General features: G+C 41.3%; 1 protein-coding gene across 3 annotated transcripts in view; it reads left to right on the top strand.

Moving 5' to 3' along the window:
• sncaip (synuclein, alpha interacting protein) overlaps positions 1 to 26254 on the top strand; it is a 164002-nt gene that overhangs the window by 81896 nt on the left and 55852 nt on the right. For all 3 annotated transcript variants that reach the window (XM_080188959.1, XM_080188957.1, XM_080188958.1), the window contains 2 exons: positions 13934 to 14006; positions 24720 to 25597. In XM_080188959.1, the coding sequence (XP_080045085.1) occupies positions 13934 to 14006; positions 24720 to 25597 (951 nt within the window). The remainder of the gene's footprint in view (positions 1 to 13933; positions 14007 to 24719; positions 25598 to 26254) is intronic.

Here is a 26254-nt window from a genome sequence, read left to right as displayed (position 1 = left end):
AAGTTTTTCACTCAGAGGGTGGTGAGTGAGTGGAATCGGCTGCCATCGGTGGTGGTAGAGGCGATATAGCTGGGGTCTTTTAAAAGATGAGTATATGGGATCTAATGGGATTGGAAGTTACAGACAGTTCTATGGCTTGGTAGGTATAGATGTGATCAGCGCAACTTGTGGGCCGAAGGGCCTGTTTGTGCTGTAGTGTTCTATGTTCTATGTTCTATGTCACTAGAATCACAAGTCAACACTTTCTGCATTAGGCTTTCTAATGCTTAAAAATATATTAAAAATTACAAGACCAGGTAATTTTTGTGCTTTAATAATGGACCAGCATTTGAATCCAGTTTTCAGTGGCTAGTGTTTCCAAAGTTGCTTCCTCCTCCCTTTCAAACTGCAATTAACTGAGAAGAATATCAGGTGAAGAGAGTGTTTTGCATATAAAATATTTAAAGGAGCAAATATAGGTTATAGTAATTTTTTTAAAAAGTTGAATGAGTAGAAGTAATATTAACATATTTGGCATTGAAAGGTTAAGACTGTGTAGGCAGAAGCAAAGTGCCATTTCAATGTAACTGTAATTATCACATATCTTACTAAGACTGAACAAACAGTTGGTAAATTGGTCCCTTGTATTAGCTAAAACATTAACAGACACTCTGTTTTGGAACCTGAATGGATACCGAGTGAGATAGCAGTCAGATTACGTTGAAACTAGAGGCAGAAGTAAGTCATTCGGCCGTTCGAGCTTGTCCCACCATTCACCTTGATCATGACTGATCATAGAATTCAATATCCTGATTCCCACTTCCCCCCCATATGCCTTGATCCCTTTAGCCCCAAGAGCTATGTCAAATTTCTTCTTCAAATCAGCCAAGAAGTTTGCCTCAACTACATTTTGTGGTAGTGAATTCCACACATTCACTACCCTCTAGAACATAGAACATTATAGTGCAGTACAGGCCCTTTGGCCTTCGATGTTGCGCCGACTTGTGAAACCAATCTAAACCCCATCTAACCTACACTATTCCAATATCATCCATATGTTTATCCAATGACTATTTAAATGTCCTTAATGTTGGCCAGTCCAGAACTGTTGCAGGCAAAGCATTCCTTGCCCTTACTACTCTGAATAAAGAACCTCCCTCTGGCATCTGTCCTACATTTATCAACCTCAATTTAAAGCTATGTCCCCTCATGCTAGCCATCACCATCCAAGGAAAAAGGCTCTCACTGTCCACTCTATCTAATTCTCTGATCATCTTGTTTGCCTCTATTAAGTCACCTCTTAACCTTCTCTCTAACAAAAACAGCCTCAAGTCCCTCAGCCTTTCTTCATAAGACCTTCCCACCATACCAGGCAACATCCTGGTAAATCTCCTCTGCACCCTTTCCAATGCTTGCACATCCTTCCTCCAATGCGGTGACCAGAACTGTACGTAATACTCCAAGTGCAGCCGCACCAGTGTTTTGCACAGCTGCAACATGACCTCGTGGTTCCGAAACTCAATCCCTCTACCAATAAAAGCTAGTACACTGTACACCTTCTTAACAACCCTATCAACCTGCGTGCCAACTTTTAGGGATCTATGCACATGGACACAGATCTCTCTGCTCATCCACACTACCAAGTATCTCACCATTAGCCCAGAACTCTATATTCGTGTTACTCCTTCCAAAGTGAATCACCTGATACTTTTCCACATTAAATTCCATTTGCCACCTCTCAGCCCAGCTCTGCAGCTTATCTGTGTCCCTCTGTAACCTCCAACATCCTTCCGCACGGTCCACAACTCCACTGACTTTAGTGTCATCCGCAAATTTACTAACCCATCCTTCTACGCCCCCATCCAGGTTATTTATAAAAATGTCATCTTCTGAAAGAATTCAATAAGGTTTATGAGGCACGACCTACCCTTCACAAAACTGTGCTGACTATCCCTAATCAAATTATTCCTGTCCAGATGATTATAAATCCTATCTCTTATAATCCTTTCCAAAACTTTGCACACAACAGATGTAAGGCTCACTGGTCTATAATTACCAGGGCTGTCTCTACTCCCCTTCTTAAACAAGGGACAACATTTGCTATCTTCCAGTCTTCTGGCACAATTCCTGTAGACAATGACAACATAAAGATCAAAGCCAAAGGCTTTGCAATCTCCTCCCTAGTTTCCCAGAGAATCCTAGGATAAATCTCGTCCGGCCCAGGGGACTTATCTATTTTCACACTTTCCAGAATTGCTAACACCTCCTCCTATGAACCTCAATCCCATCTAGTCTATTGGCCTATATCTCAGTATTCTCCTTGCCAACGTTGTCTTTTTCCTGTGTGAATACTGATGAAAAATATTCATTTAGCGCCTCTCCTATCTCTTTGGACTCCACACACCTTCCCACTACGGTCCTTGACTGGCCCTAATCTTACCCTAGTCAATCTTTTATTCCTGACATACCTATAGAAAGCTTTAGGATTTTCCTTGATCCTACCCACCAAAGACTTCTCATGTCCCCTCCTGGCTCTTCTTAGCTCTCCCTTTAGGTCCTTCCTGGCTAACTTGTAACTCTCAAGAGCCCTAACTGAGCCTTTACGTCTCATCTTTGCATAAGTTTTTTTCTTCCTCTTCACAAGAGATTCAACTTCTTTAGTAAACCATGGCTCCCTCGCTTGACCATTTCCTCTCTGCCTGACAGGTACATACTTATCAAGGACATGCTGTAGCTGTTCCTTTAACATGCTCCACATTTCAATTGTGCCCTTCCCCTGCAGTTTCCTTCGATATCCTATGCATCCTAAATCTCGCCTAATCGCATCATAATTTCCTTTCCCCCAGCTGTAACTCTTGCTAAAGATATATACCTATCCCTTTCCATCGCTAAACGTAACCAAATTGTGGTTTCTATCACCAAAGTGTTCACCTACCTCCAAATCTAACACGTGGCCTGGTTCATTACCCAGTACCAAATCCAATGTGGCCTTGCCTCTTGTTGGCCTATCTACATCGTGTATCAGGAAACCTTTCTGCACACATTGGACAAAAACTGACCCATCTAAAGTATTCAAACTATAGCATTTCCAGTCAATATTTGTAAAGCTAAAGTCCCCTGTAACAGCCACGCTGTTACTTTTGCTCCTATCCAGAATCATCATTGCAGTTCTTTCCTCTACATCTCTGGAACTTTTCAGAGGCCTATAGAAAACTCCCAACAGGATGACCTCCTTTCCTAATCTCAGCCCATACTACCTCAATAGATGAGTCCTCAAACGTCCTTTCTGCCACCGTAATACTGTCCTTGACTAACAATGTCGCACCTCCCCCTCTCTTACCACCTTCCCTGATCTTACTGAAACATCTAAACCCCAGAACCTGCAACAACCATTCCTATCCCTGCTCTATCCAGATCTCCGAAATGGCCTCAACATCGAAGTCCCAAGTACCAACCCATGCTGCAAATTCACCCACCTTATTCCGGATGCTCTTGGCGTTGAAGCAGACACACTTCAAACCACCGTCCTGCCAGCCGATACACTCCTGCAACCTTGAAACCTTATTCATGACCTCACTACTCTCAATCTCCTGTCCACTGGAGCTACAATTCAGGTTCCCATCCCCCTGCTGAATTAGTTTAAACCGTCCCGCAGAGCATTAGCAAATTCCGCACCCCCACCCCCCCAAGGATATTGGTACCCCTCTGGTTCAGATATAGACCATCCCATTTGTAGAGGTCCCACCTACCCCAGAATGAGCCTCAATTATCCAGTTATCTGAATCCCTCCCTCCTGCATCACCCCTGTAGCCACACGTTCAACTGCTCTCTCTCCCTATTCCTCACCTCACTGACATGTGGCACGAGTAACAAACCAGAGATAACAACTCTGTTTGTTCCAGCTCTAAGCTTCCACCCTAACTCTCTGGATTTCTGCCTTACATCCCCATCCCTTTTTCTATCTATGTATTTGTTGCCTATGTGGACCATGATTTGTAGCTGGTTCCCCTCCCCTTTAAGGATCACTAAAGCAATACAGATAATAATTTTTGGATGAAGAAATTTCTGCTCACCTCGGTTCTAAAAAGTTTACCCCTTAACCTCAAACGATAATTCCAAGTTCTGGACTTCCTCACCATTGGGAACATTTTTTCTGAATCTACCGTATTAGAATTTTATAAGTTTCTATGAGATCCCGTCTCACTCTTCTAAGCTTCAGTGAATATAATCCTAACCAATTTAGACTCTCCTCATGTAATAGTCCTGTCGTCCCAGGAATCAGCCTGGGAAACCTTCGCTGTACTCTCTCTATAACAAGGACATCCCTCCTCAGGCAAGGATACCAAAACTGCCCACACTACTCCAGGTGTGGCCTACCAACACCCTATCCAGTTGCCACAAAATACCCCGATACTCAAATCCTCTCGCTATGAAGAACAACATACCATTTGCCTTCTTTACTGTGTGCTGTACCTGCATGCTTACTTTTAGTGACTGATGCACAAGGACTCTATGGTGTCATTGAGTATCCACCTCTCTCAATTTACAGCTATTCAAGGAACAATCTGTCTTCCTACTAATGCTACCAAAGCGGATAACCTCACGTTCATCCATGTAATACTGCATCTGCCATGCAGATGCCCACACATTCAGCCTGTACAAATGACGAAGCATCTCTGCATCCTCCTCACAGCTCACCCTCCCACCCAATGTTGTATCATCTGCAAATTTGGAGAATACATTCAGTTCCCTCTTCCAAATCATTAATATGTAATGTGAACAGTTGGAGTCCTGGCACAGATTCCTGCAGAACCCCACTAGTCACTGACTGTTAATCAGAAAAAGACCCATTTATGCCAACTCTTTGCTTCCTACCTGCTAACCGGTTTTCTGTCCATCTCAAGACATTACCTGTAATCCCATTTGCTTTAACTTTACATAGTAGTCTGTCATCTGAGACCTTTTCGTAAGACTTCTGAAAGCCTAAAACCACATCCATGGTTCTCCTCAGTCAACTCCACTAGTTACATCTTCAAAAAGTTCCAATAGAACAAAGAAAATTACAGCACAGGAACAGGCTCTTCAGCCTTCCAAGCCTGCACCCTTTCCAAAGCCTCCACATCCTTCTGGTAGTGTGGCAACCAGAATTGAACACTATATAATGTGACCTAACTAAGGTTCTATAAAGTTGCAACATGACTTGCCAATTTTTAAACTCAGTGCCCCACCTAATGAAGGCAAGCTTGCCATATGCTTTCTTGAATACCTTCTCCATCTGCCTTACCATGTTCAGTGACCTGTGTACCTGTACGTTCAGAACCCTCTGCCTAACAAAAGTCTTAAAGTTTCTGCTATTTACTGTATTTTGGAAGATCTAATACAGATGAGAAATATACATTACCTCACATTTCTCCAGATTAAACTCCATCTGCCATTTCTCTGCCCAAGTCTCTAATTGACTTATATCCTGTTGTATCCTCTGATGGTCCTCATCATTATCCACAATTCTGCCAACCTTTGTGTCATTCGCAAACTTACTAATAACTTTTTGTGACCCCCTCATAGCCATCCTGACTCCTTGCTTAAGTTTCTTTCTATTTTCCTTGTATTCCACACTTGCTTTGTGTGTTCCCAGCCTCCTAGCCTTGACAAATGCTTCCTTTTTCTCTTTGACTGGGCTCACAATATCTCTCATTATCCAAGGTTCCCAAAACTTGCCATACTTATTCTTCATCCTTACAAGAATGTGCCTGTCCTGAATTCCTATCAACTTATTGATTTGCCCTCAAACATCTGCCCCAATTTATATTCTGCAGTTCCTGCCTAATATTGTTGTAATTAGTCTTCCCCCAATTTAGCATCTTCACCTGATGACTACACATCTTTATCTATCAGTACCTTAAAGCTGACTGAATTGTGGTCACTGTTCCCGAACTGCTCCCCTGCTGAAATGTCGACCAGCTGGACTATCTACATAGTGTTTCAAGAAGCCTTCCTGGATGCTCCTTACAAACTCTGCCTCATCCACCCCCTAGCATGGAGTGATTCCCAGTCAATATAGGGGAAGTTACTTTTACTTGCCCAGTTACTTTTACTTGCCCTGTTACTTTTACTTGCCAAAACCTGTCTACATATTTGTTCCTCTATCTCCCGCTGGCTCTTGAGAGGCCTATAGTAAACCCCCAACATTGTGACGACATCCTTCCCATTTCTGAGATCTGCCCACATTGCGTTGCTGTATGAGCCCTCTGAGGTGTCCCCTTGCAGTCGAGCTGTGATATTCTTCTTAGCCAGTAGTGCAACTCCCCTGCGTCTTTTCACCACCTGCTTCTCAAGGGCAACTAGGGATGGGCAATAAATGCTGGCCAGCCAGCGACACCCATGTCCCACGAATGAATAAAAAAACCCCTCTATCCCACCTGAAACATCTGTATCCTGGAACGTTACGTTGCCAATTCTGTCCTTTCCTTAACCAAGCCTCGGAAACAGCAACAACATCATAGTTCCAAGTACGAATCCAAGCTCTAAATTCATCTGCCTTACCTGTTACAATTCTCGCATTGAAACAAATGCACTTCAGTCCACAAGACCCTGTTTGACCAGCAACCACACCCAGCTGCTCTTCTACTTAGTCTGATTGACCCTACTCTCTAGTTCCCCTTCAGTTAATTCACCTTTGGTTCCCCATGCCAAACTAATTTAAATCCTCCCATGTGACACACGCAAACTTCCTGGCTAGAAGATATATGCCGCTCCAGTTTAGGTGCAACCCATCTTCCTTGTGCAGGTCCCACCTGCCCCGGAAGAAATCCCATTGGTCCACATATCTGAGACCCTCCCTCCTATACCAGCTATTTAGCCATGTGTTGAGCTGTACTATCTTCGTATTCCTGGCCACAATTGCTCCTGAGATTACAAGCTGAGAGGGCCTGCTTTTTAACTTCCTATCTACATCCCTAAACTGCTGCTGCAGGACCTCATCACTCTTCCTACCTATGTCGTTAGTACCAATATGCACCATGATGCCTGGCTGTTCACCCTCTTCCTTCAGAATGCTTTCTGCCCATTCAGAGACATCTTGGACCCTGGCACCAGAGAGGCAACATACCATCCTGGAGTCTCTTTCACATCCACAGAAGCACCTGTTTGTACCCCTAACTATAGAGTCCCCTATGACTATTGCTCTTTGTCCTTTTCTGCTTAACAACATGGCCAGACATGATGCCACTGCTGTAGCTGCTGCTGCTGTTATCCCCAAAACGATATACATTTGGGGAGGAGGGGAACAACCACAGGGGATTCCTGCATCCCCTTCTAGCGGTCATCCATCCATCTGCCTGCACTTTGGGTGTCACCACATCAATAAAACTCCTGTCTGTGACTGTATCCACCACCTTCATGCTCCTAAGAGCTTCCAACTGCTGCTCCAACCCAACCATGCGGTCTGTGAGGAGCTACAATTGGGTGCATTTCTTGCAGATGTAGTTGCCCGAGACACTGGAAGTATCACAGATCTCCCACATCTCACAAGCGTAGCACTTAACCTCACTGATTAACATTTCTATCACCAATTAATTTTTTAAAGAAAATTTATTGACCTGTTATCTTCACTTGCCACTGCACATACATGAGGTAGGTCTTATTACCACTTACCTACCCAGGATGCTGTCTGGATCTCTCCCTGCAGATTAACAGTTACAAAGCAAGAAGAAAGAAAACAAATAAAAAAGGAAAAAAGCACCTCCTCTCACTCTGCACCAAATTACCGCACTATAAATTACCAAGTTTCGATCCCACTCTGGCTGTCTCACTCTGGCTGTCTCCCACTTCAGGTGCGCAAAGCTCACTAAAAGTGCGCTTATGCATCTCTCTTATATAGAGCTCAGCTAACTGAGATGGTTCACACACCAGTTAGGCTTCAAACAGAAGAATGCAATTTACGGCTTTTGCCTCTGATCAGGCTTCAGGTGATTGACAGAGAACTGGCGCACAGATATTTGGGTGTGGGCTACTCTTTTACCAACTAACTAGACCACTAAACTTATAACTGAAAAAAACCCAAAAAAACAGATTTCCCACTTACCTCTTTAATGATTATACAGCTCCAAATTGCCAAATTTCAATCCCACTTTGGCTGCCTCACTCAGGCTGTCTCCCACTTCACGTGCACAAAGCTTAAATCTTCCTTTTGTAAATCCATGCTGACTGATTATACCATTGCCTTCCAAATGCCGAGTTATGAAATCCTTGACAATAGACTCTAGCAACTGCCCCAGTACCGACATTAGTCTAACTGGTCTATAGTTCACTTTTTTCTCTCTAACTCCCTTTTTGAATAGAAGGCTTACATTAGCTACCCTGTAATCTGTAGGAATTATTCCAGAGTCCAAAGAATTTTGGAAAATAATCAACAATGGATTTACTATTTCCAACGCCACTTCCTTAAATACCCTGGGATGAAGATTATCAGGTCCTGGAGATTTATCCACCTTCATTCCCATCAATTTCCACAAAATTATTTCTCTACTAATGCTGATTTTGTTCAGCTCCCCACCAAAACATGTTTCTCTCAGCACTTCTGGTACATTAGTCATTTCTTCCTTTGTGAAGATTGAAGCAAAGTACAAATTTCATTCCTTGCCATTTCTTTATTTCTCTGTAGTATTTCATGGAGGCCTGCCTCCTTACCTTTCCCACACTTGAAGTGGAGTGGTACCCCTCAAGTTATGTAAGCAATTGTCTTCCTTGAATGCATAGGGGTACCTATGGTCCTTCATGGACTATGGCTAATTACCAATTATTAAGTCAATCAACTGTGCCTCTCTCTTTGCCATCAATCGTACTATTTAGTAGTAGCCAGTAGTATCTAGCTAGAAAGCAGCTAGTTGCTATTTCCAACAATTTTGAGTAATCCCTGATGTCAACGCAAATCATTGAGATGTAATTACATTTGATAGGACTCAAACAAGTTCTAACATGCACCCAAGCCCAATTATCCCTAACTCTCTAACTCCATTTTGCCTACTTTGTCTTAAATCACTGTAGATTGACTAGTTTTTTGCCAATTATTTAAACACTCAGGTCGAATTATAATTTGTACCTTTCATCCGTATATATTGGCTAACTGAAAAATTGCATTACTGCTGAAAGGAATGAAGAATTTATTTTTGAATGATTGATTTAGTTTGTGGTAGTTGCTAGCTTCTTATAGATACAGTAAGAAGTCTCACAACACCAGGTTAAAGTCCAACAGGTTTATTTAGTAGCACAAGCTTTCAGAGTGCTGCCCCTTCATCAGGTGAGTGGAGGATTGGGTTCACAAACAGGACATATATAGACGCAGACTCAATTTACAAGATAATGGTTGGAATGTGAGTCTTAACACATAATCAAGTCTATGCAAGTGGAGAGAGGGTTAAGGACAGGTTAAAGAGGTGTGAATTGTCTCAATCCAGGACAGTTAGTGAGATTTTGCAAGCCTAGGCAATCCGTGTGGGTTACAGATAGTGTGACATAAGAACATAAGAAATAGGAGCAGGAGTAGGCCATCTAGCCCTTCGAGCCTGCCCCGCCATTCAATAAGATCATGGCTGATCTGAAGTGGATCAGTTCCACTTTCCCGCTCTCTCCCCATAACCCTTAATTCCCTTGTCTGTCAAAAACCTATCTACCCATGAATTAAATATATTTAGCGAGGTAGCCTCCATCACTTCAACGGGCAGAGAATTCCAGAGATTCACCACCCTTTGAATGAAGAAGTTCCTCCCCAACTCCGATCTAAACTGCCCACCCCTTATCTTGAGGCTGTGTCCTCTAGTCCTGCTACCTCTACCCTATCCATCCCCTTCATTATCTTATACATCTCTATAAGATCCCCCCTCATCCTTCTAAACTCCAACAAGTACAGACCCAGTCTATTTAGTCTCTCTTTGTAGTCCAACCCCCTCATCTCCGGTATCAGCCTAGTGAACCTCCTCTGCACTCCCTCCAAGGCCAAAATATCCTTGCGCAAGTGTGGTGACCAAAACTACACACAGTACTCCAGCTGCAGCCTCACCAGTACCCTGTACAGTTGCAGCAAGACCTCCCTGCTTTTATGTTCTATCCCCCTCGCTATAAAGGCCAGCATCCCATTCGCCTTCTTGATCACCTGCTGCACCTGCAGACTGGGTTTTTGCGACTCATGCACAAGGACCCCCAGGTCCCTCTGCGCCGTAGCATGCTGCAGTTTTTCTCCCTTTAAATAGTAATCCCTCCTACTATTATTTCTGCCAAAGTGAATAACCTCACACTTGCTAACATTATACTCCATCTGCCAGGTCCTCGCCCACTCACTCAGCCTATCCAGATCCCTCTGCAGACTTTCCACACCCTCTGTGCAATTTGCTTTTCCATTCATCTTCATGTCATCAGCAAATTTCGTCACCCTACACTCAGCCCCCTACTCCAGATCATCTATATAAATGGTAAATAGCTGAGGCCCCAGCACCGATCCCTGTGGCACTCCACTAGTCACCAACCACCAATCACAGTAGCACCCATTGATACCAACTCTCTGCCTCCTATTAGACAACTAATCCTCTATCCATGCTAACACCTTACCCCCAACTTCGTGCCCCCTAACCTTCTGAAGCAACCTTTTGTGAGGCACCTTATCAAACACCTTTTGAAAATCTAGAAACACCACATCCACCGGTTCCCTTCTATCTACCGCACTAGTCACATCCTCATAGAAATCCAAAAATTTGTTAAACACGACTTCCCCTTAACGAATCCGTGCTGCGTCTGTTGTATCAAACCATTCCTTTCTAGGTGCCTCGCTATTTGAATCAATATGAATCCCAAGATCCCAGTTGAAGCTGTCCTCATGTGAGCGGGACTTGGCTATCAGTTTCTGCTCAGCAATTCTGCGTTGTTGTGTGCCTTGAAGACCTCCTTGGAAACGCTTACCCGAAGATCAGAGGCTGAATGCCCTTGAGTACTGAAGTGTTCCCCAGCAGGAAGGGAACACTCCTGCTTGGTGATTGTCGAGTGGTGTCCATTTATCCATTGTCATAGCATCTGCATGGTCTCCCCAATGTACCATGCCTCAGGACATCCTTTCCTGCAGTGTATCAGGTAGACAATATTGGCCGAGTTGCAAGAATATGTACCATGTACCTGGCGGATGGTGTTCTCGCGTGAGATGATGGTATCCATGTCGATGATCCGGCATGTCTCGCAGAAGTTGCTATGGCAGGGTTGTGTGGTGTTGTGGTCATTGTTCTCCTGAAGACTGGATAGTTTGCTGCAGACAATGGTCTGTTTTGAGGTTGCGCATGTGTCTGAAGGTAAGTAATGGTGATGTGGGGATAGCCTTGTCGAGGTGTTCGTCTTCATCGATGACGTGTAAAGGCTCGAAGATGTCGTAGCTTCTCCGCTCCAGGGAAGTATTGGATGAGGAAGGGTATTTTGTCTGCCGTGTTCCGTGTTTGTCTTCTGAGGAGGTCGGTGAGGTTTTTCGCTGTAGCATGTCGGAATTGTCAATCGATGAGTCGAGCGCCATATCCTGTTCTTACAAGGGCGTCTTTCAGCGTCTGTAGGTGAGAGTTGCGATCCTCCTCATCTGAGCAGATCCTGTGCTTACAGAGGGCTTGTCGCTAGGGGATGGCATCTTTAACATGTTTAGGATGGAAACTGGTGAAGTGGAGCATCATGAGGTTATCCGTGAGCTTGTAGTACAGTGAAGTGCTGAGGTGACCGTCCTTGATGGAGATGATTGTGTCCAAGAGTGCAACCGATTCTGGAGTGTAGCCAGTATCTAGCTAGAAAGCTAGATACTACTGGCTACACAGTCTGATGGTGAGTCTGATGGTGCGATGGAACTTGTTGATGTCATCATATAGTTGTTTCAGTGATTGTTCGCCATGAGTCTAAAGGAAGAAAATGCCGTCGATGTATCTAATAGATATCTTGTGGAATAAATAAACTGCTTGTTGCCTTCTGACTGCATTTCACATAACTTCAAGGTTATTTGTAGTCTTCGGGTGAAGCAGGATAAAAATTCAGAAGATCATTCAAGAGAATGTAAATGTAATTCCGTCTCAATTCTGAAAAGTTTTTTTTAAGTTTATTTATTCGTCACAAGTAGGCTTACATTCACACCACAGTGAAGTTACTGTGAGAATCTCCTAGTAGCCACACTCTGGCACCTGTTCAGGTACACCAAGGGAGAATTTAGCATGGTCAATGCACCTAATCTGCACATCTTTGGACTATGGAAGGAAACTGGAACACCCAGACGAAATGCATGCATACACAGGGAGAAAGTGTAAACTCCACACAGTGACCTAAGCCAGGAACAAAACCTTTCAACATTTTGTATAATTTACCAAGAATGAGATACTTCAGGAGCAGCAGTCAAATTATCTGAATGCTGATCCAGGTAATGCCTTCCCAAGTGAATTGTCAAAAATGCTTGAAACATTGTCCACCACATTCAAAGAGTGTTTGTCAAACAGTTCCCTGGCGCTGTGAGGCAGCAGTGCTAACCATTGTGCCACTGTGCTGTCCTAAAGTAGTACATTATGTACTGATTGTAAGAATTCTATCCTAAATATGGACAAAGGCAGTCTCTATTATGAATTTCACTGGTGCGAGGATGGGTTTAGAGTGACTGATTTGCATTGGCAATGTTTCCCTTTCCCTCACGTCTGTTTCTCTCTCGCACACCATGTATTCTCTCTACCTTTCTCTCACTTCCATGTTGAAAGTTGCAGAGGATACGGGATGAAAGGCTAGCTAAAACATGAGCACGGTTAAATCTAGAGGTAATAATAGATGCATGGATGAATGTTTCTGTATCAGATGAAATGAGGCTGGTAGTGAGCCAAAAGTAGTCTTAGTAATGGAGAGGCTGTGGGATAATATTTCAGCTCAAGATCTAATAGGGCAGCAGGATTGAGAAAGATCTTATTCAGTCTCAGAGAGTGATCAGGTAGAGAGATGGGGTGGCTAGGCAATAGAATTTGTGACAGAGACTAAGAGAATTTAATTGATCCAATATTTTGGAGTAAATTTCTGCTGATCCAATACTTGTGATGAATAGCAAGGCAAATTTGAGGCAATCAATAGGTAAAGAGTGTTGATAGTGAAATAGTACAAGGTGTTATTAGTGAATTTATGGTACCTGACATATTTTAGTATGATGTTGCCAAAGGGCCATGTGTAGACAAGGTTACAACCCTCCATAGATAGCAGTGCAGGAGTGGGCAAATATGCCATTGAAGGTGGCTCCGACTCGGTAGATAAGAAAAGAACTGGTCAAATCCAGTCCCACCCAACTGGACGACTGAGGAGAAGTTTTGTAGGCGGATGGTGTGGTCTGTTATATCGATGAATAAAGAAGGTTGATGAGGGTGAGACGGACACATGTACGATATAATTTATAACCTTAAAGACTGTTCCACAGATGTGATGGGTGAAAACTTGATTGAGAAGGATTCAAACGTGGGAGTTTTGAGCATGCTGAGCACAGATTTCAGAGTCATGATTAACTTGAGGCAAGTCAGGTGAATTTTGTACATAGTTGGAAGTTTGACAAACACTCTTAAATGTGGTGGACAATGCTTCAAGCATTTTTGACAGTTCACTTGGAAAGGCATTGCTGGTTCAGCATTCAGATAATTTGACTGCTGCTCCTGAAGTATCTCATTCTTGGTAAATTATACAAAATGTTGAAAGGTTTTGTTTAATATTTTTACTTTCAGTGATGTTGAGATATGATTTACTGCAGAACATTTCTGCCTTTTGATCTTGAAATGAAACCTGTAAAAGCAGATTCTACATTCTGGATATCTGGCTTCAAACTCAGCTTACAGTGTGCAGGGACTATTTACTCTTGCAGCTGGGGAAAATAGTTGATGCATACAATATGTGTTTCTCTAATTTTTCTCCTCATTTTATGTCTCTCTAGTTTGGAAACTCTTCAGCAAAAGCTCTTCCTGAACTATACAAGAGATCTGATTTGCAAAATGAAGGCCGAATAGGTATTCCATATATTCATTTTATGTATTTTTGGCTTTGCCTAGTTTGTGTTGTGTATATGTAGTTGATTGAAATTAAAAATTAATTAGGTAAAATATGTTAATCCTATATATTACTCCAAACGTAAATATTTGCATTTAAAATTCTCACAAGACATCCATCTGTCCTGCTGAGTGATTACAAAGACAACAGAAAATAAGAGCCAAAGGGATTGAAAACAGTGCTAGCCTGCTGGTACAAACTTGGCACAGTTTAGACCTGAGGCGCACACAATCTAGGGCCTCATTTACATCATTCCAGTGAGCTAAGGATGCTACCTCCTGCGTTGGAATGGAATTTAAATTTTGGTCTAATTCTTCGCTGGTCTCTGGAGCGGAGGAGTTATTTGTAAGAGATCAGCAATGGTCTTCATGGCTGCTGTGGAACCTAAAAGAGCACTCTGCCTCGTTCCACAATCATTTTTAAAAAATGAAGTTACTTTTTCAGTGACAGCCTCGAATGGTCCTTTTAAGATTGTGAGTAGGCTTGATTATCCTGAATGCAGCAGGCCTCCTGCTGGCTGCGTTCGAGACAGCCATCATCAAGAAGGGATCCTGAAGGAGCGATTAGATCCTTGCCTCTGCAACACACTACCCCATAAACACCCCCCGTAGGAAAAAAGCTTAATGATTGTTTCAGGCTTGGGCCCTAGACATGTATACTTCAGCCTTTACCAAAATGATGGATGATGTAATTTTGGCAGGGGATGTGCTTGCCTATGTCTGCTTGATGTATTGCATGCTTGTGCACCCTTTTTGCATCCAAAGCATTTAACAGGTCAATGAGCTTTTAAATAAATTTTTAAAAAAGAAAGGAAAATTGTATTTTCAACTAACATACGAAAAGTTACCAGTTGCCTCAAAAGTCACTTTTCTATGATCAATATGTTTTCCCCATACCACTACTCCTCTCGTAACACAGTTACTCTAATTCCTTCAACCTAGTTCACAGGTACAGTCTCTCATCCAACTCATCATCCTCTGTCACATCTCCCATTCCACACTGATGCTCTTCACCCTATTTCCTCTGCCATTGGAGGACCAGCTCCTCGTGGCTTCTGTCTCTCACTAGTACAGAATAGGGGGAGGGGTTTACCTTTTTTTCATTAGTTGCTCAATGTTTGAATTTGTCTCAGCCTTTTTGGGAGACTTTCTGGAGCAAATTTGCCTATTGCCAATGTGTAATTTGAACACTGTCCACCTCCTTGCACCCCACCTGAGTTCCCTCAGTTTAACTGTCACGTTTTCTGTTACGCAAGTACTCCTGTTCTCTTCCCTGTCACTCAGTTCTCCTCATCCCTTTTAGGCGCTGTTTTTTTTACCACTTCCTAACTTTAATATTATCTGTCTCTCTCTTTGCATTGTAAATAGTGGTGCTATCCTTTCCCAAATCAAATCACTGCTCTTGACATCACCTTTTTTGGTCTTCTCTCTATATTCCTAGTTGCTTTTGCCTGATTGCTGCTGTTGCTTGAAAATCAGGCTTTTGAATGCTAAAGGAGAGAGCTTCTGCTTTCACATGTAACTTCGATTATGTATTGAATGGTTGGAAATGCATAGAATTATAGGGGGTGATCCTATCAAAAAAGTTCAAAGTGCCAAAAGAATGTGAAAATGGGTGATAATTGCACCAATTATTTTGGGCGAGTTAAAAATTCAATCTTACCACACGCTGAGCAAAAAATATAGGTTGGCATGGTGTCACAGTGGCTAGCACTGTTACCTCACAGCGCCAAGGACCCAGGTTCAATTCCCGGCTTAAGTGACTCTGTGACCTGCCTTCTTAAACTGAACGTTCCCCCATGTCTGCATGGGTTTCCTCCAGGTGCTCCAGTTTCCTCCCACAGTCCAAAGATGTGCAGGTTAGGTGGATTGGCCATGTTAAATTCTCTCTGTACAGAACAGGTGTCGGAGGGTGGCAACTGGCGAATTGTCACCGTAACATCATTGCAGTGTTGATGTAAGTTTACTTATGACTAATAAATAATCTTTAAATATTGTTAAACCTGTTTCCCATCAGTAGGGGGAGGGGATGAGGCCTAAGCTCTCTGAAAGCCAGCAATTCATGGCAGATTGCACATTGCATAGAACAGAGAGATCTGTCACTATCCACACCGCCTTCTCCGCCAGAACTATTGCTGGCCTCCAAAAGCCAATACTACAGGGACCGGCCAGTCACTCCTCCTCCCGTTCCAGTTGATTGCCCATCTTTCCCCCCTCCTCCCAGCTCCCCCCCCTCCACATTTTGGTCATGAGGCTGATCTCATTGGATATCCAGTGCTGGTAATATCAAGCAAGGTGAGAAATCAGGTGCAACCTGATTTTTTTGCCTGTCATGTGATCTTACCAGCTTGGTCTGCCAACCTCTGGTGGGACGAGAAGGTAGGATTGCCCCAAAGAATCCCTACAGTGCAGAAGAGGCTATTCAGACCATCAGGTCTGCATCAACTTCCTGACAGAGTATCTTACCCAGGCCCTCTTCCCCACACTAGCCCCATAACGTCACACATTTCCCATGGTTAATTCATTTAACCTACACATCTTGGAACACTAATGGGCAATTTCAGCATGGCCAATCCACCTAACCATTAGCAGTGTTGAATAGAAAAAGGCCTAGTCCACAATGATCTTAGCGAATTCTCTAAGATCATTGTAGACTGTGCTGCCAAACTGCATTGCAGCATGCAATGCTAATAGTTGATTTGAATCATAGAATCATATCACAAAAGTAGGGAGGCCATCTCTCCTTGGAAGAGGTCTCTTGTCAGCTCATCTCCTTCTGCATAGTTCTACAATTGTTTTCCTTTTCAAAGTTAAAACTGAATTTGATTGTGGTTGTTGGAGATAAATCATCTCAGTCCTAGGACATTGCTACAGGAGTTCCTCTGTGTGGTGTCCTCAGCCAAACCAAGTCCAGTTACTTCATCAATGACCTTCCCTCTGTCATAAGGTCAGAAGTATCATGTTGGCTAATATTTGCAGTGTTTTGTTCCCTTCACAGCTCCTCGGCTACTGAAGCCGATTGTACCCATGTGTAGGAGAATTCAATCATTTGGGCTTGGGTTGATAAATGGCAAATTACATTCACGGCATACAAGTACCACACACTAATCATCTCAAACAAGAGGGAATTCCGCTACCTCCCCATGACATTCAATGACGTTGCTGGATCTCTCACCATCGACATCCTGAGGCTTCTTATTAATCAGAAACTGAACTGGACAAGCTGTATAAATACAGTGGCTACAAGGGAAGGACAGAGGCTGGGAATCTTGCACTGAGCAACTTATTTCCTCACTCCCCAAAGCTTGTCCACCATCTCCAAGGCACAAGTCAGGAACGTGATGGAAAACTCTCCATATAGCTGGATGAGTGCACTTCCAACAACACTCAAGAGTCTCAACGTCATCCAAGACAAAGAAGCCATTTGATTGGCACTCCATCCGCCACTTTCAATATTCAACCTCTCCACCACTGGCATACAGTGGCAGTAGTGTCAACCATCAACAGATTCACTGCAGCAACTCACCAAGATTCCTTTGACAGCATCTTCCAAACCTGTGACCTCTACCACCTAGAAGGACATAGGGAGCAGATTCATGGGAATACCAACATCCAGGCAAATTTACTTCTAAACCACACACCATCCTGACTTGGAAGCATATCACTGTTCCTTCACTGTTACTGGCTCAAAATTTTGCAATTCACTTTCCAACAATACTGTGGGAGTGCCTACTACCGCGGCAGTTCTAAAAGGCAGGTCACCACCACCTTCTCAATGGGAATTAAGGATGAGCACTAAATGCTGGCTTAGCTAGCAGCATACATATTCCATCAAAGAATTTTTTAAAAAAAGTTGCATCCACCACTATTTTGGACACAGGATTCCAGACCATAAAATCTCACTGCATTGAAAACTCATCTCTTCCTGGTTCTTTTACCAACGATCATTGGCCTGTATTCTTTGGTTACCCACCTTCCCTCCAGTAGAAACAGTTTCAACTCTATCAAAGCAGTTCATAATGTCAAACTCCTCTCTTAGCCCCCCTCTGCTCAAACAAAAATGAAGTCAGTCACAGCTTGCTTTATTTTGTCAAATAGCCAGAGGTCCCCCATCCCTGATGCCATTCTGGTCGATCCAGTTTGGCCCATTACAAAACCTTGATTTGATTCCTAAGGCGTGATGCCAAGAATTGGACACAAAAGCTCCAGCATAAAGCTTTAGCATAACCTTCTTGCTTTTGTACTGATAACTTCTCCTGCCTGCTTCAGGGATTTGAGTATGTGAAATATTATGTCTTTCTGTTCCTTCACTGTTTTTAAGTTATATCATTTTGTTTTTTACAGTTCCCACCATAAAAGTATCCATATTTAAAATTGACAATCACTTATATCCTTCAAAAACAACATTAACATCAATTTCAAATATTCCATTTGTTCAGAGTAGTCGTGCTTGCTCACTAGTTTACTCAACCAGGCAAGAGTCAGCTCACTGGACACGAGCTACTATTGTGATGTCAGGTCAAATTTGAACAGGATTGTTAGTTGCTCAATGATCATGTTAATAGTTCTTTCAATCAGCATTAAAGCAGATGAGCTACATATACAGATAAAAATGACAATTTTCCTAACATGCATGAAATACAGAACCTCCAAGATTGGTCAGCTATGCACTCCTACAGAAATGTTTTATCTTTTGCATTTCTCATTTTGTTATATGTATATCAGTTTTAATTTCATGGCTCTTTAGTATATGACAGTAATGCTCACCATAAAAGTCTGTCAAACATTATACCAGCAATTGCATATAGCAGGCAATTCGCATTTTTGCAAGCGTGGCTATTTTAAGTAGAGGAAATTATTTTGCTTCTCATTCTCCCTTCAAAAACATTTGCATCCATCAAATCTCATTTCTCATGTATCTTTACTTTGAAATTATATCTTTTATTCCCCACATTCAATTAATTAATGTCTATCAAAAAGATTTGCAGCATTGGCATCAACTACTGTGGAATATCACTGTATAGCTCCCTCCACCTGAAAAACAACAGTTTATCACTACTTTCTGCTTTCTGTCTCAGAGCCAATTTTGTAGATAAACTGCCACTGACCCTTGAATACCAGAAGATTCGATCTCGCTAACGAGGTCTATTATGTGGCATTTTTCAAATCTCTTTTGAAAGTTCACACACACATCAACCACAGTATCCTCATCAATCTTCCCCATGACTTCAATGAAGACTCAATCAAGTTTGTCAGATATAATTTGACTTTTACAAATCTGCTAGATTTCATTTCTTTCAAATGCTAATTAATTATGTACCAGATTATTGTCTTCAAAAGATTCCCCACACTGACATTGGGATATCAGACCTACAGATACCAGATTTAACCCTCCAGTCACTAACAGGAGCTCATAGTAGAACTGGGAAATGAAGGCCAATTTTGAATTGGTGTCCCATTAGAAAATGCCAGCACAACTAGTGATATTGCCAATAGAATTTTGTACATGATTGGAAGTTTGTAAGCCTCCAATTCTCTGCACCATTCCCATATCTAAGAAGATATGGAAGATTGTATTGACAGCCATTGCTATTTCTTCTCTTGCTTCCCTCTGCACCCAGACCCCTTCTGGACTGGATGTTCTTTCTACCTTGAGAGCTGCTGACTTTATAAGTACCTTCTTTATCTGTATTTATTCATTTTTCCAATTTTCTACTCTGTCTCCTCATTTACAGTTATATTGGCAGCATCCTCCTCCTTTATGAAGGTAGATGCAAAGTCCTTATTACCCCAAAATTTATTATCCCCATGACCAACACCATCTAGGAGGAAGGGCAGCAGATGCCTAAGAACACCACCATCTGAAGGTTCCATCCAAGTCGCTCACTATCCTGACATGAAATGTATCACTTTTCCTTCAATGTCACTGGGTTAAAATCCTTGATCCCTGCCTAACAGCACTGAGGATATACCTACACCTCAAGGACTGCAGCAGTTCAAGAAGGCAGCTCACCATCTCCTTCTGAAGAGCACCTCGGGATGGGCAATAAATGCTGACCTAGGCAGCGATGCCCGCATCCAGTAAATGAAAAAAAACCTGTCCTCTGTCTCAACCAGAAGATTTTCTTAAAGATCTTTAGTTGCCCTCCCTTTTGACTATCTATTATTCCTTTTAGTATATATGTTTATTCAAGATGCTATCTTTTCTAATGCACTCACTTAACTTGGTTTAATAATTGTGCTACTAAAATAAATTTCCATCTTTTCTGGTTGGATGATACTAAAATCACCAGGAAGGTCACACAACTGTAACCAGTAATATCTATGTAAGTAGCTTTTCTAACTCATTATTGACTAGGCTGTGGTGCATCATCTTAAAATAAGTGAGGGAAAATGCAAAGTATTGTATTAATAAAGAAATTTATTTTGCCAGTTAAGTTTTCCACTCAGATTACCTTAACTCATTTGTAGAACCTCTTAGAGTGGATTTTTCTGCCCTTCCCACCAGTGGGATCTTCCAATAGTGTAGCCAGTAATCAACAGAAATGGCCATTGACTTATAAAGCTAACAACCAATGGCAAGCCGCTTCCGTCATCGGAAAACCCACTGCGGGTAGGCTGGAAAATCCCAGCTTTAGTTGCAAAACTGTGTTGTTGAAACTTCTGGTAGGACATCATCAATGATGCACATTCTCAATGATCAACATTATCCACATTGGATGGCATTTTGGAAGACATTTAGAGCTTCTGTGAAGTTATATTGGGATCAGATACTTGAGTGGCCTTTTCTCGTGATAAAATAAAGTGGTTTAATGATTATTTTTTAATTCACGTACTTCACGACATTTGTGCAATGACACACCTGTCCAATGCAAATTAATGTGGTATTATTGGTGTTCTTTTCTACAATACTTCGGTTAGCTGACAATGGCTAATCAATTAAAATAGAAGAATTATTGGAAGCCAGTCTTTTAATTGGTTTTAGTTACACATAAAAAAGTTAGGTATAAAATTGCATGTAAAATGTAGACCAGTAATGGGCAACTTAGGCTAGTGAGTGGCCTTCCTTCATCACAGTGAGCCACAGAATTGAAATCAAGTTTATTCATTAATTATGATCCCTTAAATAGGGTTAAATACGATTAAATACATTTAATAGACGCTGAATATTTAATAACAAATTATCAAAAATGCTTAATCATTTATATATTGATAGGATTATCGTCAACTTCAAATCATAATAACAAAAGAATTATTTGCACTTTGGATGTAACTCTCACACTCAATGTTGTGGGCAATCAGCATGCATCTCACTTCACTTTGTCCTTGCTTTACGTGCGTATCACTTCAGTCATACTGGCAGGAAAGACTCACACAGACGGAAATCAGTGGAATATGGCAACCCTGCGCATGGGCAACAGTCAGCAAAACGTCTCGGGCTGTTCTCAGATCCCAGATGGATTGTATGTGACTCCTGGGCTAGAGGTTGCCACCACTGATGTAGTAGATTAATACAGAAAAGTAATAATTATCTTTAAATGGAGTTTGATCTCAAATATGCCTTTTTTAAGGTTAAACTTTCAAGGGCTTGATGACAAATCTAACAAACTACTTTGCATGGAAGATTTAAAAATAGTAATCCAACAGTTGCAAAATCTTGATTGTGCAGAATGAGAAGTTTAAGAAATTTTGAATTCATAGAATTACTCCTCTTCAAAATCTGATATTTATGTAGTGCCATGAGTCTAGAAACACAGCACTTTGGAGGTGTTTGGAGACGGGAACCCTTGAAGGAGGCACATCCTCATTCCCATCCAAGCTCCACCTGTCAAGCTTCCCACCTCTCACTACCTTCTGGCCACGAAAATTGCAACTGGGTGGGAAGTGGCCTTTGAGTTGTTATTAATTGGCCACTTAAAGGCCTCAATTGACACAGGGTGGGAAGGCAGCCTGAGGACTTGCCTACTGTCTCTTAAATCATGGTTAGATTGATGGGCATGTAGGTAGTGGGAAAAGCACTCACAGTATTTTATGCCGTCCCCCTCCCAACAACTTGCAAACCCACCCATGAAGGACCATTAAAGCCTGGTCCTAGTGTTATGCAGAAGCTGAGATTGAGACCTCTTGAGGTGAAAAGGAAAAGGATATTAGTGTTTTCAGCTATTGTTTATATGCTCAATTATGAATAGTAGAATATGGAAGGAAAGTGATGTAGCCAATTTACCAGGTTAACGTTGTCATATTAGTCCTATTTCTTGACTACGACTAACCACTTTTCTATAAAATACAATCTTAATAAATAAAATCTGTCCCACTTATTAATCTGGGAAATATTAGTAGCAGTAGCAACAGTGTATACCATCTACAAGATGCAGTGTAGGAACTCACCAGTGTGCCCTAGACAGCATGTTCCAAACCTTTGACTGCTATCACCTAGAAGGGCAAGAGCAGCAGATGCATGAGAACACCACCACCTGGAATTCGCCTTCATGTCACTCACTATCCCAAGTACCTACACCACGTGGACTGTAGCAATTCAAGACAACAGTTCACTGCCACCTTCTCAAGGACAATTAAGAATGGTCAATAAATCCTGGTCTAGTTATCAAAGCCTTTCTAGTCACTAGGCCAAAATCCTGGAGTTCACTCCCTAATGGCATTGTGGGTCAAACCGCAGCACGTGGACTGCGGCATTTCAAGACGGCAGCTCACCATCACCACTTTAAGGGTAACTAGGACTGAGCAATACTTTTTGGCTAGCCAAAACATCCCATGGCTGAATGAATAAATAAATAAGTTTTCAAGAGCCAGTTTTGTAGTGGACCATTGTTTCTTAACTATTTTACTACAGAAGACATGTCAAAGATTTTCTTTGAACAGTTTGTATATGGTAGGGTAAAGAACAATGCTAGCATAATAGAAAGTTCAAAATGTTGGCAGCTTTTAAAGGTCTAGACCTGCCTTTGCAAGGGATTGTTTTCATAAACCCTGGACAGGATTTGTCTGCATCAAGGTCTTTAATGGTTCCTGTCATTAGACAACAGCTGGGAAACATCTGGCATCCATTTTTCAATATCACTAGGAAAGAATTTCACAAGTAAATAAAACCAACATAAAAGCACAGCCCTATGAACCATAGTTCTTGTGAACTGTAGATCTAAAAACCACAATGGATTCCTTGTATAAAGTTACTACGTTACTTATTTGTTAGTAAGCTATAACTTTTCAATGTGTTTGGTAAGCTGCAAGTTATTTTTCCATTATAAAAGAAATGATGCATAGTTTATGAGGTATATTAAAGCACACATTTAGACAATTTATTGTCCATAACCTGATAAATTTTGTTCAGTAGGCAAGTGTCCATTGATACATTATGACCGTATTTAGATTTGGCTTTAAGTTAAAAACTGCTGATAAAAAGTTTAAAAAGACAATTCATTCATTCTTGCATCCAATACAAAATTCAGATACAATACTGTATTTTGCATTTTTAAATAGATATATTTGCCAAGTCAATTAGGACTTAGAATTATGGTTATTCCTCTCATAGAATCCTACTTTGCAAGAGGTAGCCATTCTGCCCATCGAGTCTGCACCAACCTCAATCCCACTGAGACCCAATCCCCATAACCCCCTACATTTACCCTAGCTACTTCCCCTGACAGTAAGGGACAATTTAGCATGGCCAATCCATCTAACCTGCACATCTTTGAACTGTGGGAGGAAACCGGAGCGCATGGAGGAAACCCACACAGACACATAATGTGCAAGCTCCATACAGACAGTGATCCAAGCTGGGAATCAAACCCTGCTCACTGGCACTATGAGGCAGCAATGCTGATCACTGCCACCGTGCCATCTCTTATTCATATGGGAGAAATCTGTTGAAATATTTTGTTTGCGCTAATTTGTTCATGCTACATCCATTAAAGTGCATGCAAAAAGTTATATTTTAGACACAAACTATTTTTTTCAGGTGTTAATTATAGCAACAAAACTTGTATAATTTTAGCATAACTCCAGGAAAACATTTTGTGGAAAACGCACTCCACGTAAGTTCAAAAATAGAGTGCTTATTTACTAATCATTAACCACACCATTACCTCAGCAGTGGGTTGCTAGAGCAGAATTACTTAATAAAAAGTCATCGATCCACACAAAAGACTAGGTTGGACCTCTTACAGCTCACAGAGTGACACCAAAAACCTATCTATTTTTTCTATGTTTTACTCCAATATTTTATTTGATTTCCTGTTTCTTTTGTACGCTTATATGTAGTTTCAATTGGATCTCATTTCCGAAGATCATATTTTTTATCAGTTGAGACGCAAATGTTTAACAAAATAGATGATCCAGTTATAAACTTAACTAAATCTTTTGATTCAATTAGAAATATAATTTTTGCTGAGATTGCTCAGGACACTACCAGCCTGATGAGCCAGGAAGTGTTATGTGGCTTCCTAAGTATTTCACACATGTAATATATTAAGTATTTCATATATGTAAATTGAAACTTTGGTTTATATTGGCAGAGACTTATCTTTTTTAGTGTTGTTAAAGGCAGTGGCTTTTGTACACAAAACACTGGGAGAGCTTAATCTTTGTGAAAATGGATTATTCCAAAAAACATTTCTGAACTCTTTTGCTTACTAATGATTTTGATCACATGTTAAGTTTCTAGTTCAAACTGGCCTTCTGGAGGTACATCATCATCAATTACCAGTGGAATAAAAGCCAAAGGCACCACAGATGTGTATAGCAAATTCAGACCTGTGAAAAGAGTTTCACCTCTAAAGCACCAACCAGAAACCACTGAAAGTGATAGAGATATTGAACAGCATGAACTCAAAGATGACTACAAAAAGCAAGATGATGCTGAAAATCCAAGTGATCGTCAGACTTTGTGTCACAACAATGGACAGTGTTTTAAGATCAAAGACACTGGCAGCAGCACTTTGCTTGGTGAACTTGAGCACTATGATTTGGATATGGATGAAATTTTGGATGTGCCTTATATTAAATTAAACCACTTTCCTTCTCAGAGATGTAGTCCTTTAACAAAGGTTGTCTCAGAGAATCAGTCAGGCATGGAAATGAGAGATGATGGCAGCAGGATCTGTTCAGCAGTGAAACATGGGAACTCGCCAACCAACTTGACACAGTTTTGTATTCTGTCACCAGTAAATAGCTTGGAGTTAAAAAAAGCTAAAGCAGTTGTCACAAACCATCATAGACATGTACCTGGCAGCGTAGAGAACTCCCAATCAACAAATGGCTGTGATACAATACAGAATGCTGAAGTAGAGGGTAAAAATTTGACCAGCAGAACTTCAAGTTTGTTTGTTAATTCACATGGACACAAGGTTGGCGGTACAGTGCCAAACTCTCGACCAAGGACATTGTCTCTGCAAAACCCAAAAGAAAGCAAGCTAGAAGAAGGAAATAGCAATAAAAATGGAATTAGTATGGGACGACCTGGAGAGACCAGTGATGAAGCAAAAAAGATTAAAAGCATTTTAAATATAGTCAAAGAAGGACAGATTTCTTTGCTGGTAAGTGAACTATCGCAATCGTTTATAAGTGTTTTAAAAATGGAGATTAGGAAAAAAGGAAAATGGTTGGGTACTTTCTCTTCATACTTCAGAGTCAAATTTTTGTTCATTTACTCTTTTTTTTTACAGTAATTTATGCCTGTTATGCCTTCTCTTCCAATGAGATTCCAAAGGAATTTCAGTCTTGCTGTAGAACAAAACTATATTGCTAAAAGCTATTTCATCATTAATTTTTAAAAAGCTAACAGATTGCCTAGCATTTGTATGTGAAAATGCTGCACCCTTGTGTGCTTCACTAAATCCAGTTGAGAAAGCAACATTTTTGATGGTCAGTGAGGCTTTACGATAGTTACAAAAGTTAGCTGAAGCTTGTGTATGTTGTGAGTCATTTTTTTAAAATTGCAAATGAACATTAGCCTTTTAGGGAGAGGATTCCATTTCTTTAGAATACTGTGTTACTTTCAGAGGATAACACTTGGCATTAAAGTCTTAAGAGTTTAAGACATCATTGTGGTTTACTCACCCTCAATTATTTCAAATTAATTTTCAGTTGTGAATCTGACTAAATTGAAGAGAACACTACAAGGCCTCTGTTATTCAATACTCACAAGAATTGAAATTTGTGCATGAATTACAAAGTTTTAGTATGCAAATACA

This window comes from Carcharhinus amblyrhynchos, chromosome 5, assembly GCF_965287045.1.
Source record: "Carcharhinus amblyrhynchos chromosome 5, sCarAmb.v2.hapA, whole genome shotgun sequence".
Lineage (NCBI taxonomy): Eukaryota > Metazoa > Chordata > Chondrichthyes > Carcharhiniformes > Carcharhinidae > Carcharhinus > Carcharhinus amblyrhynchos.
This window is presented reverse-complemented; position numbering and strand designations above follow the sequence as displayed.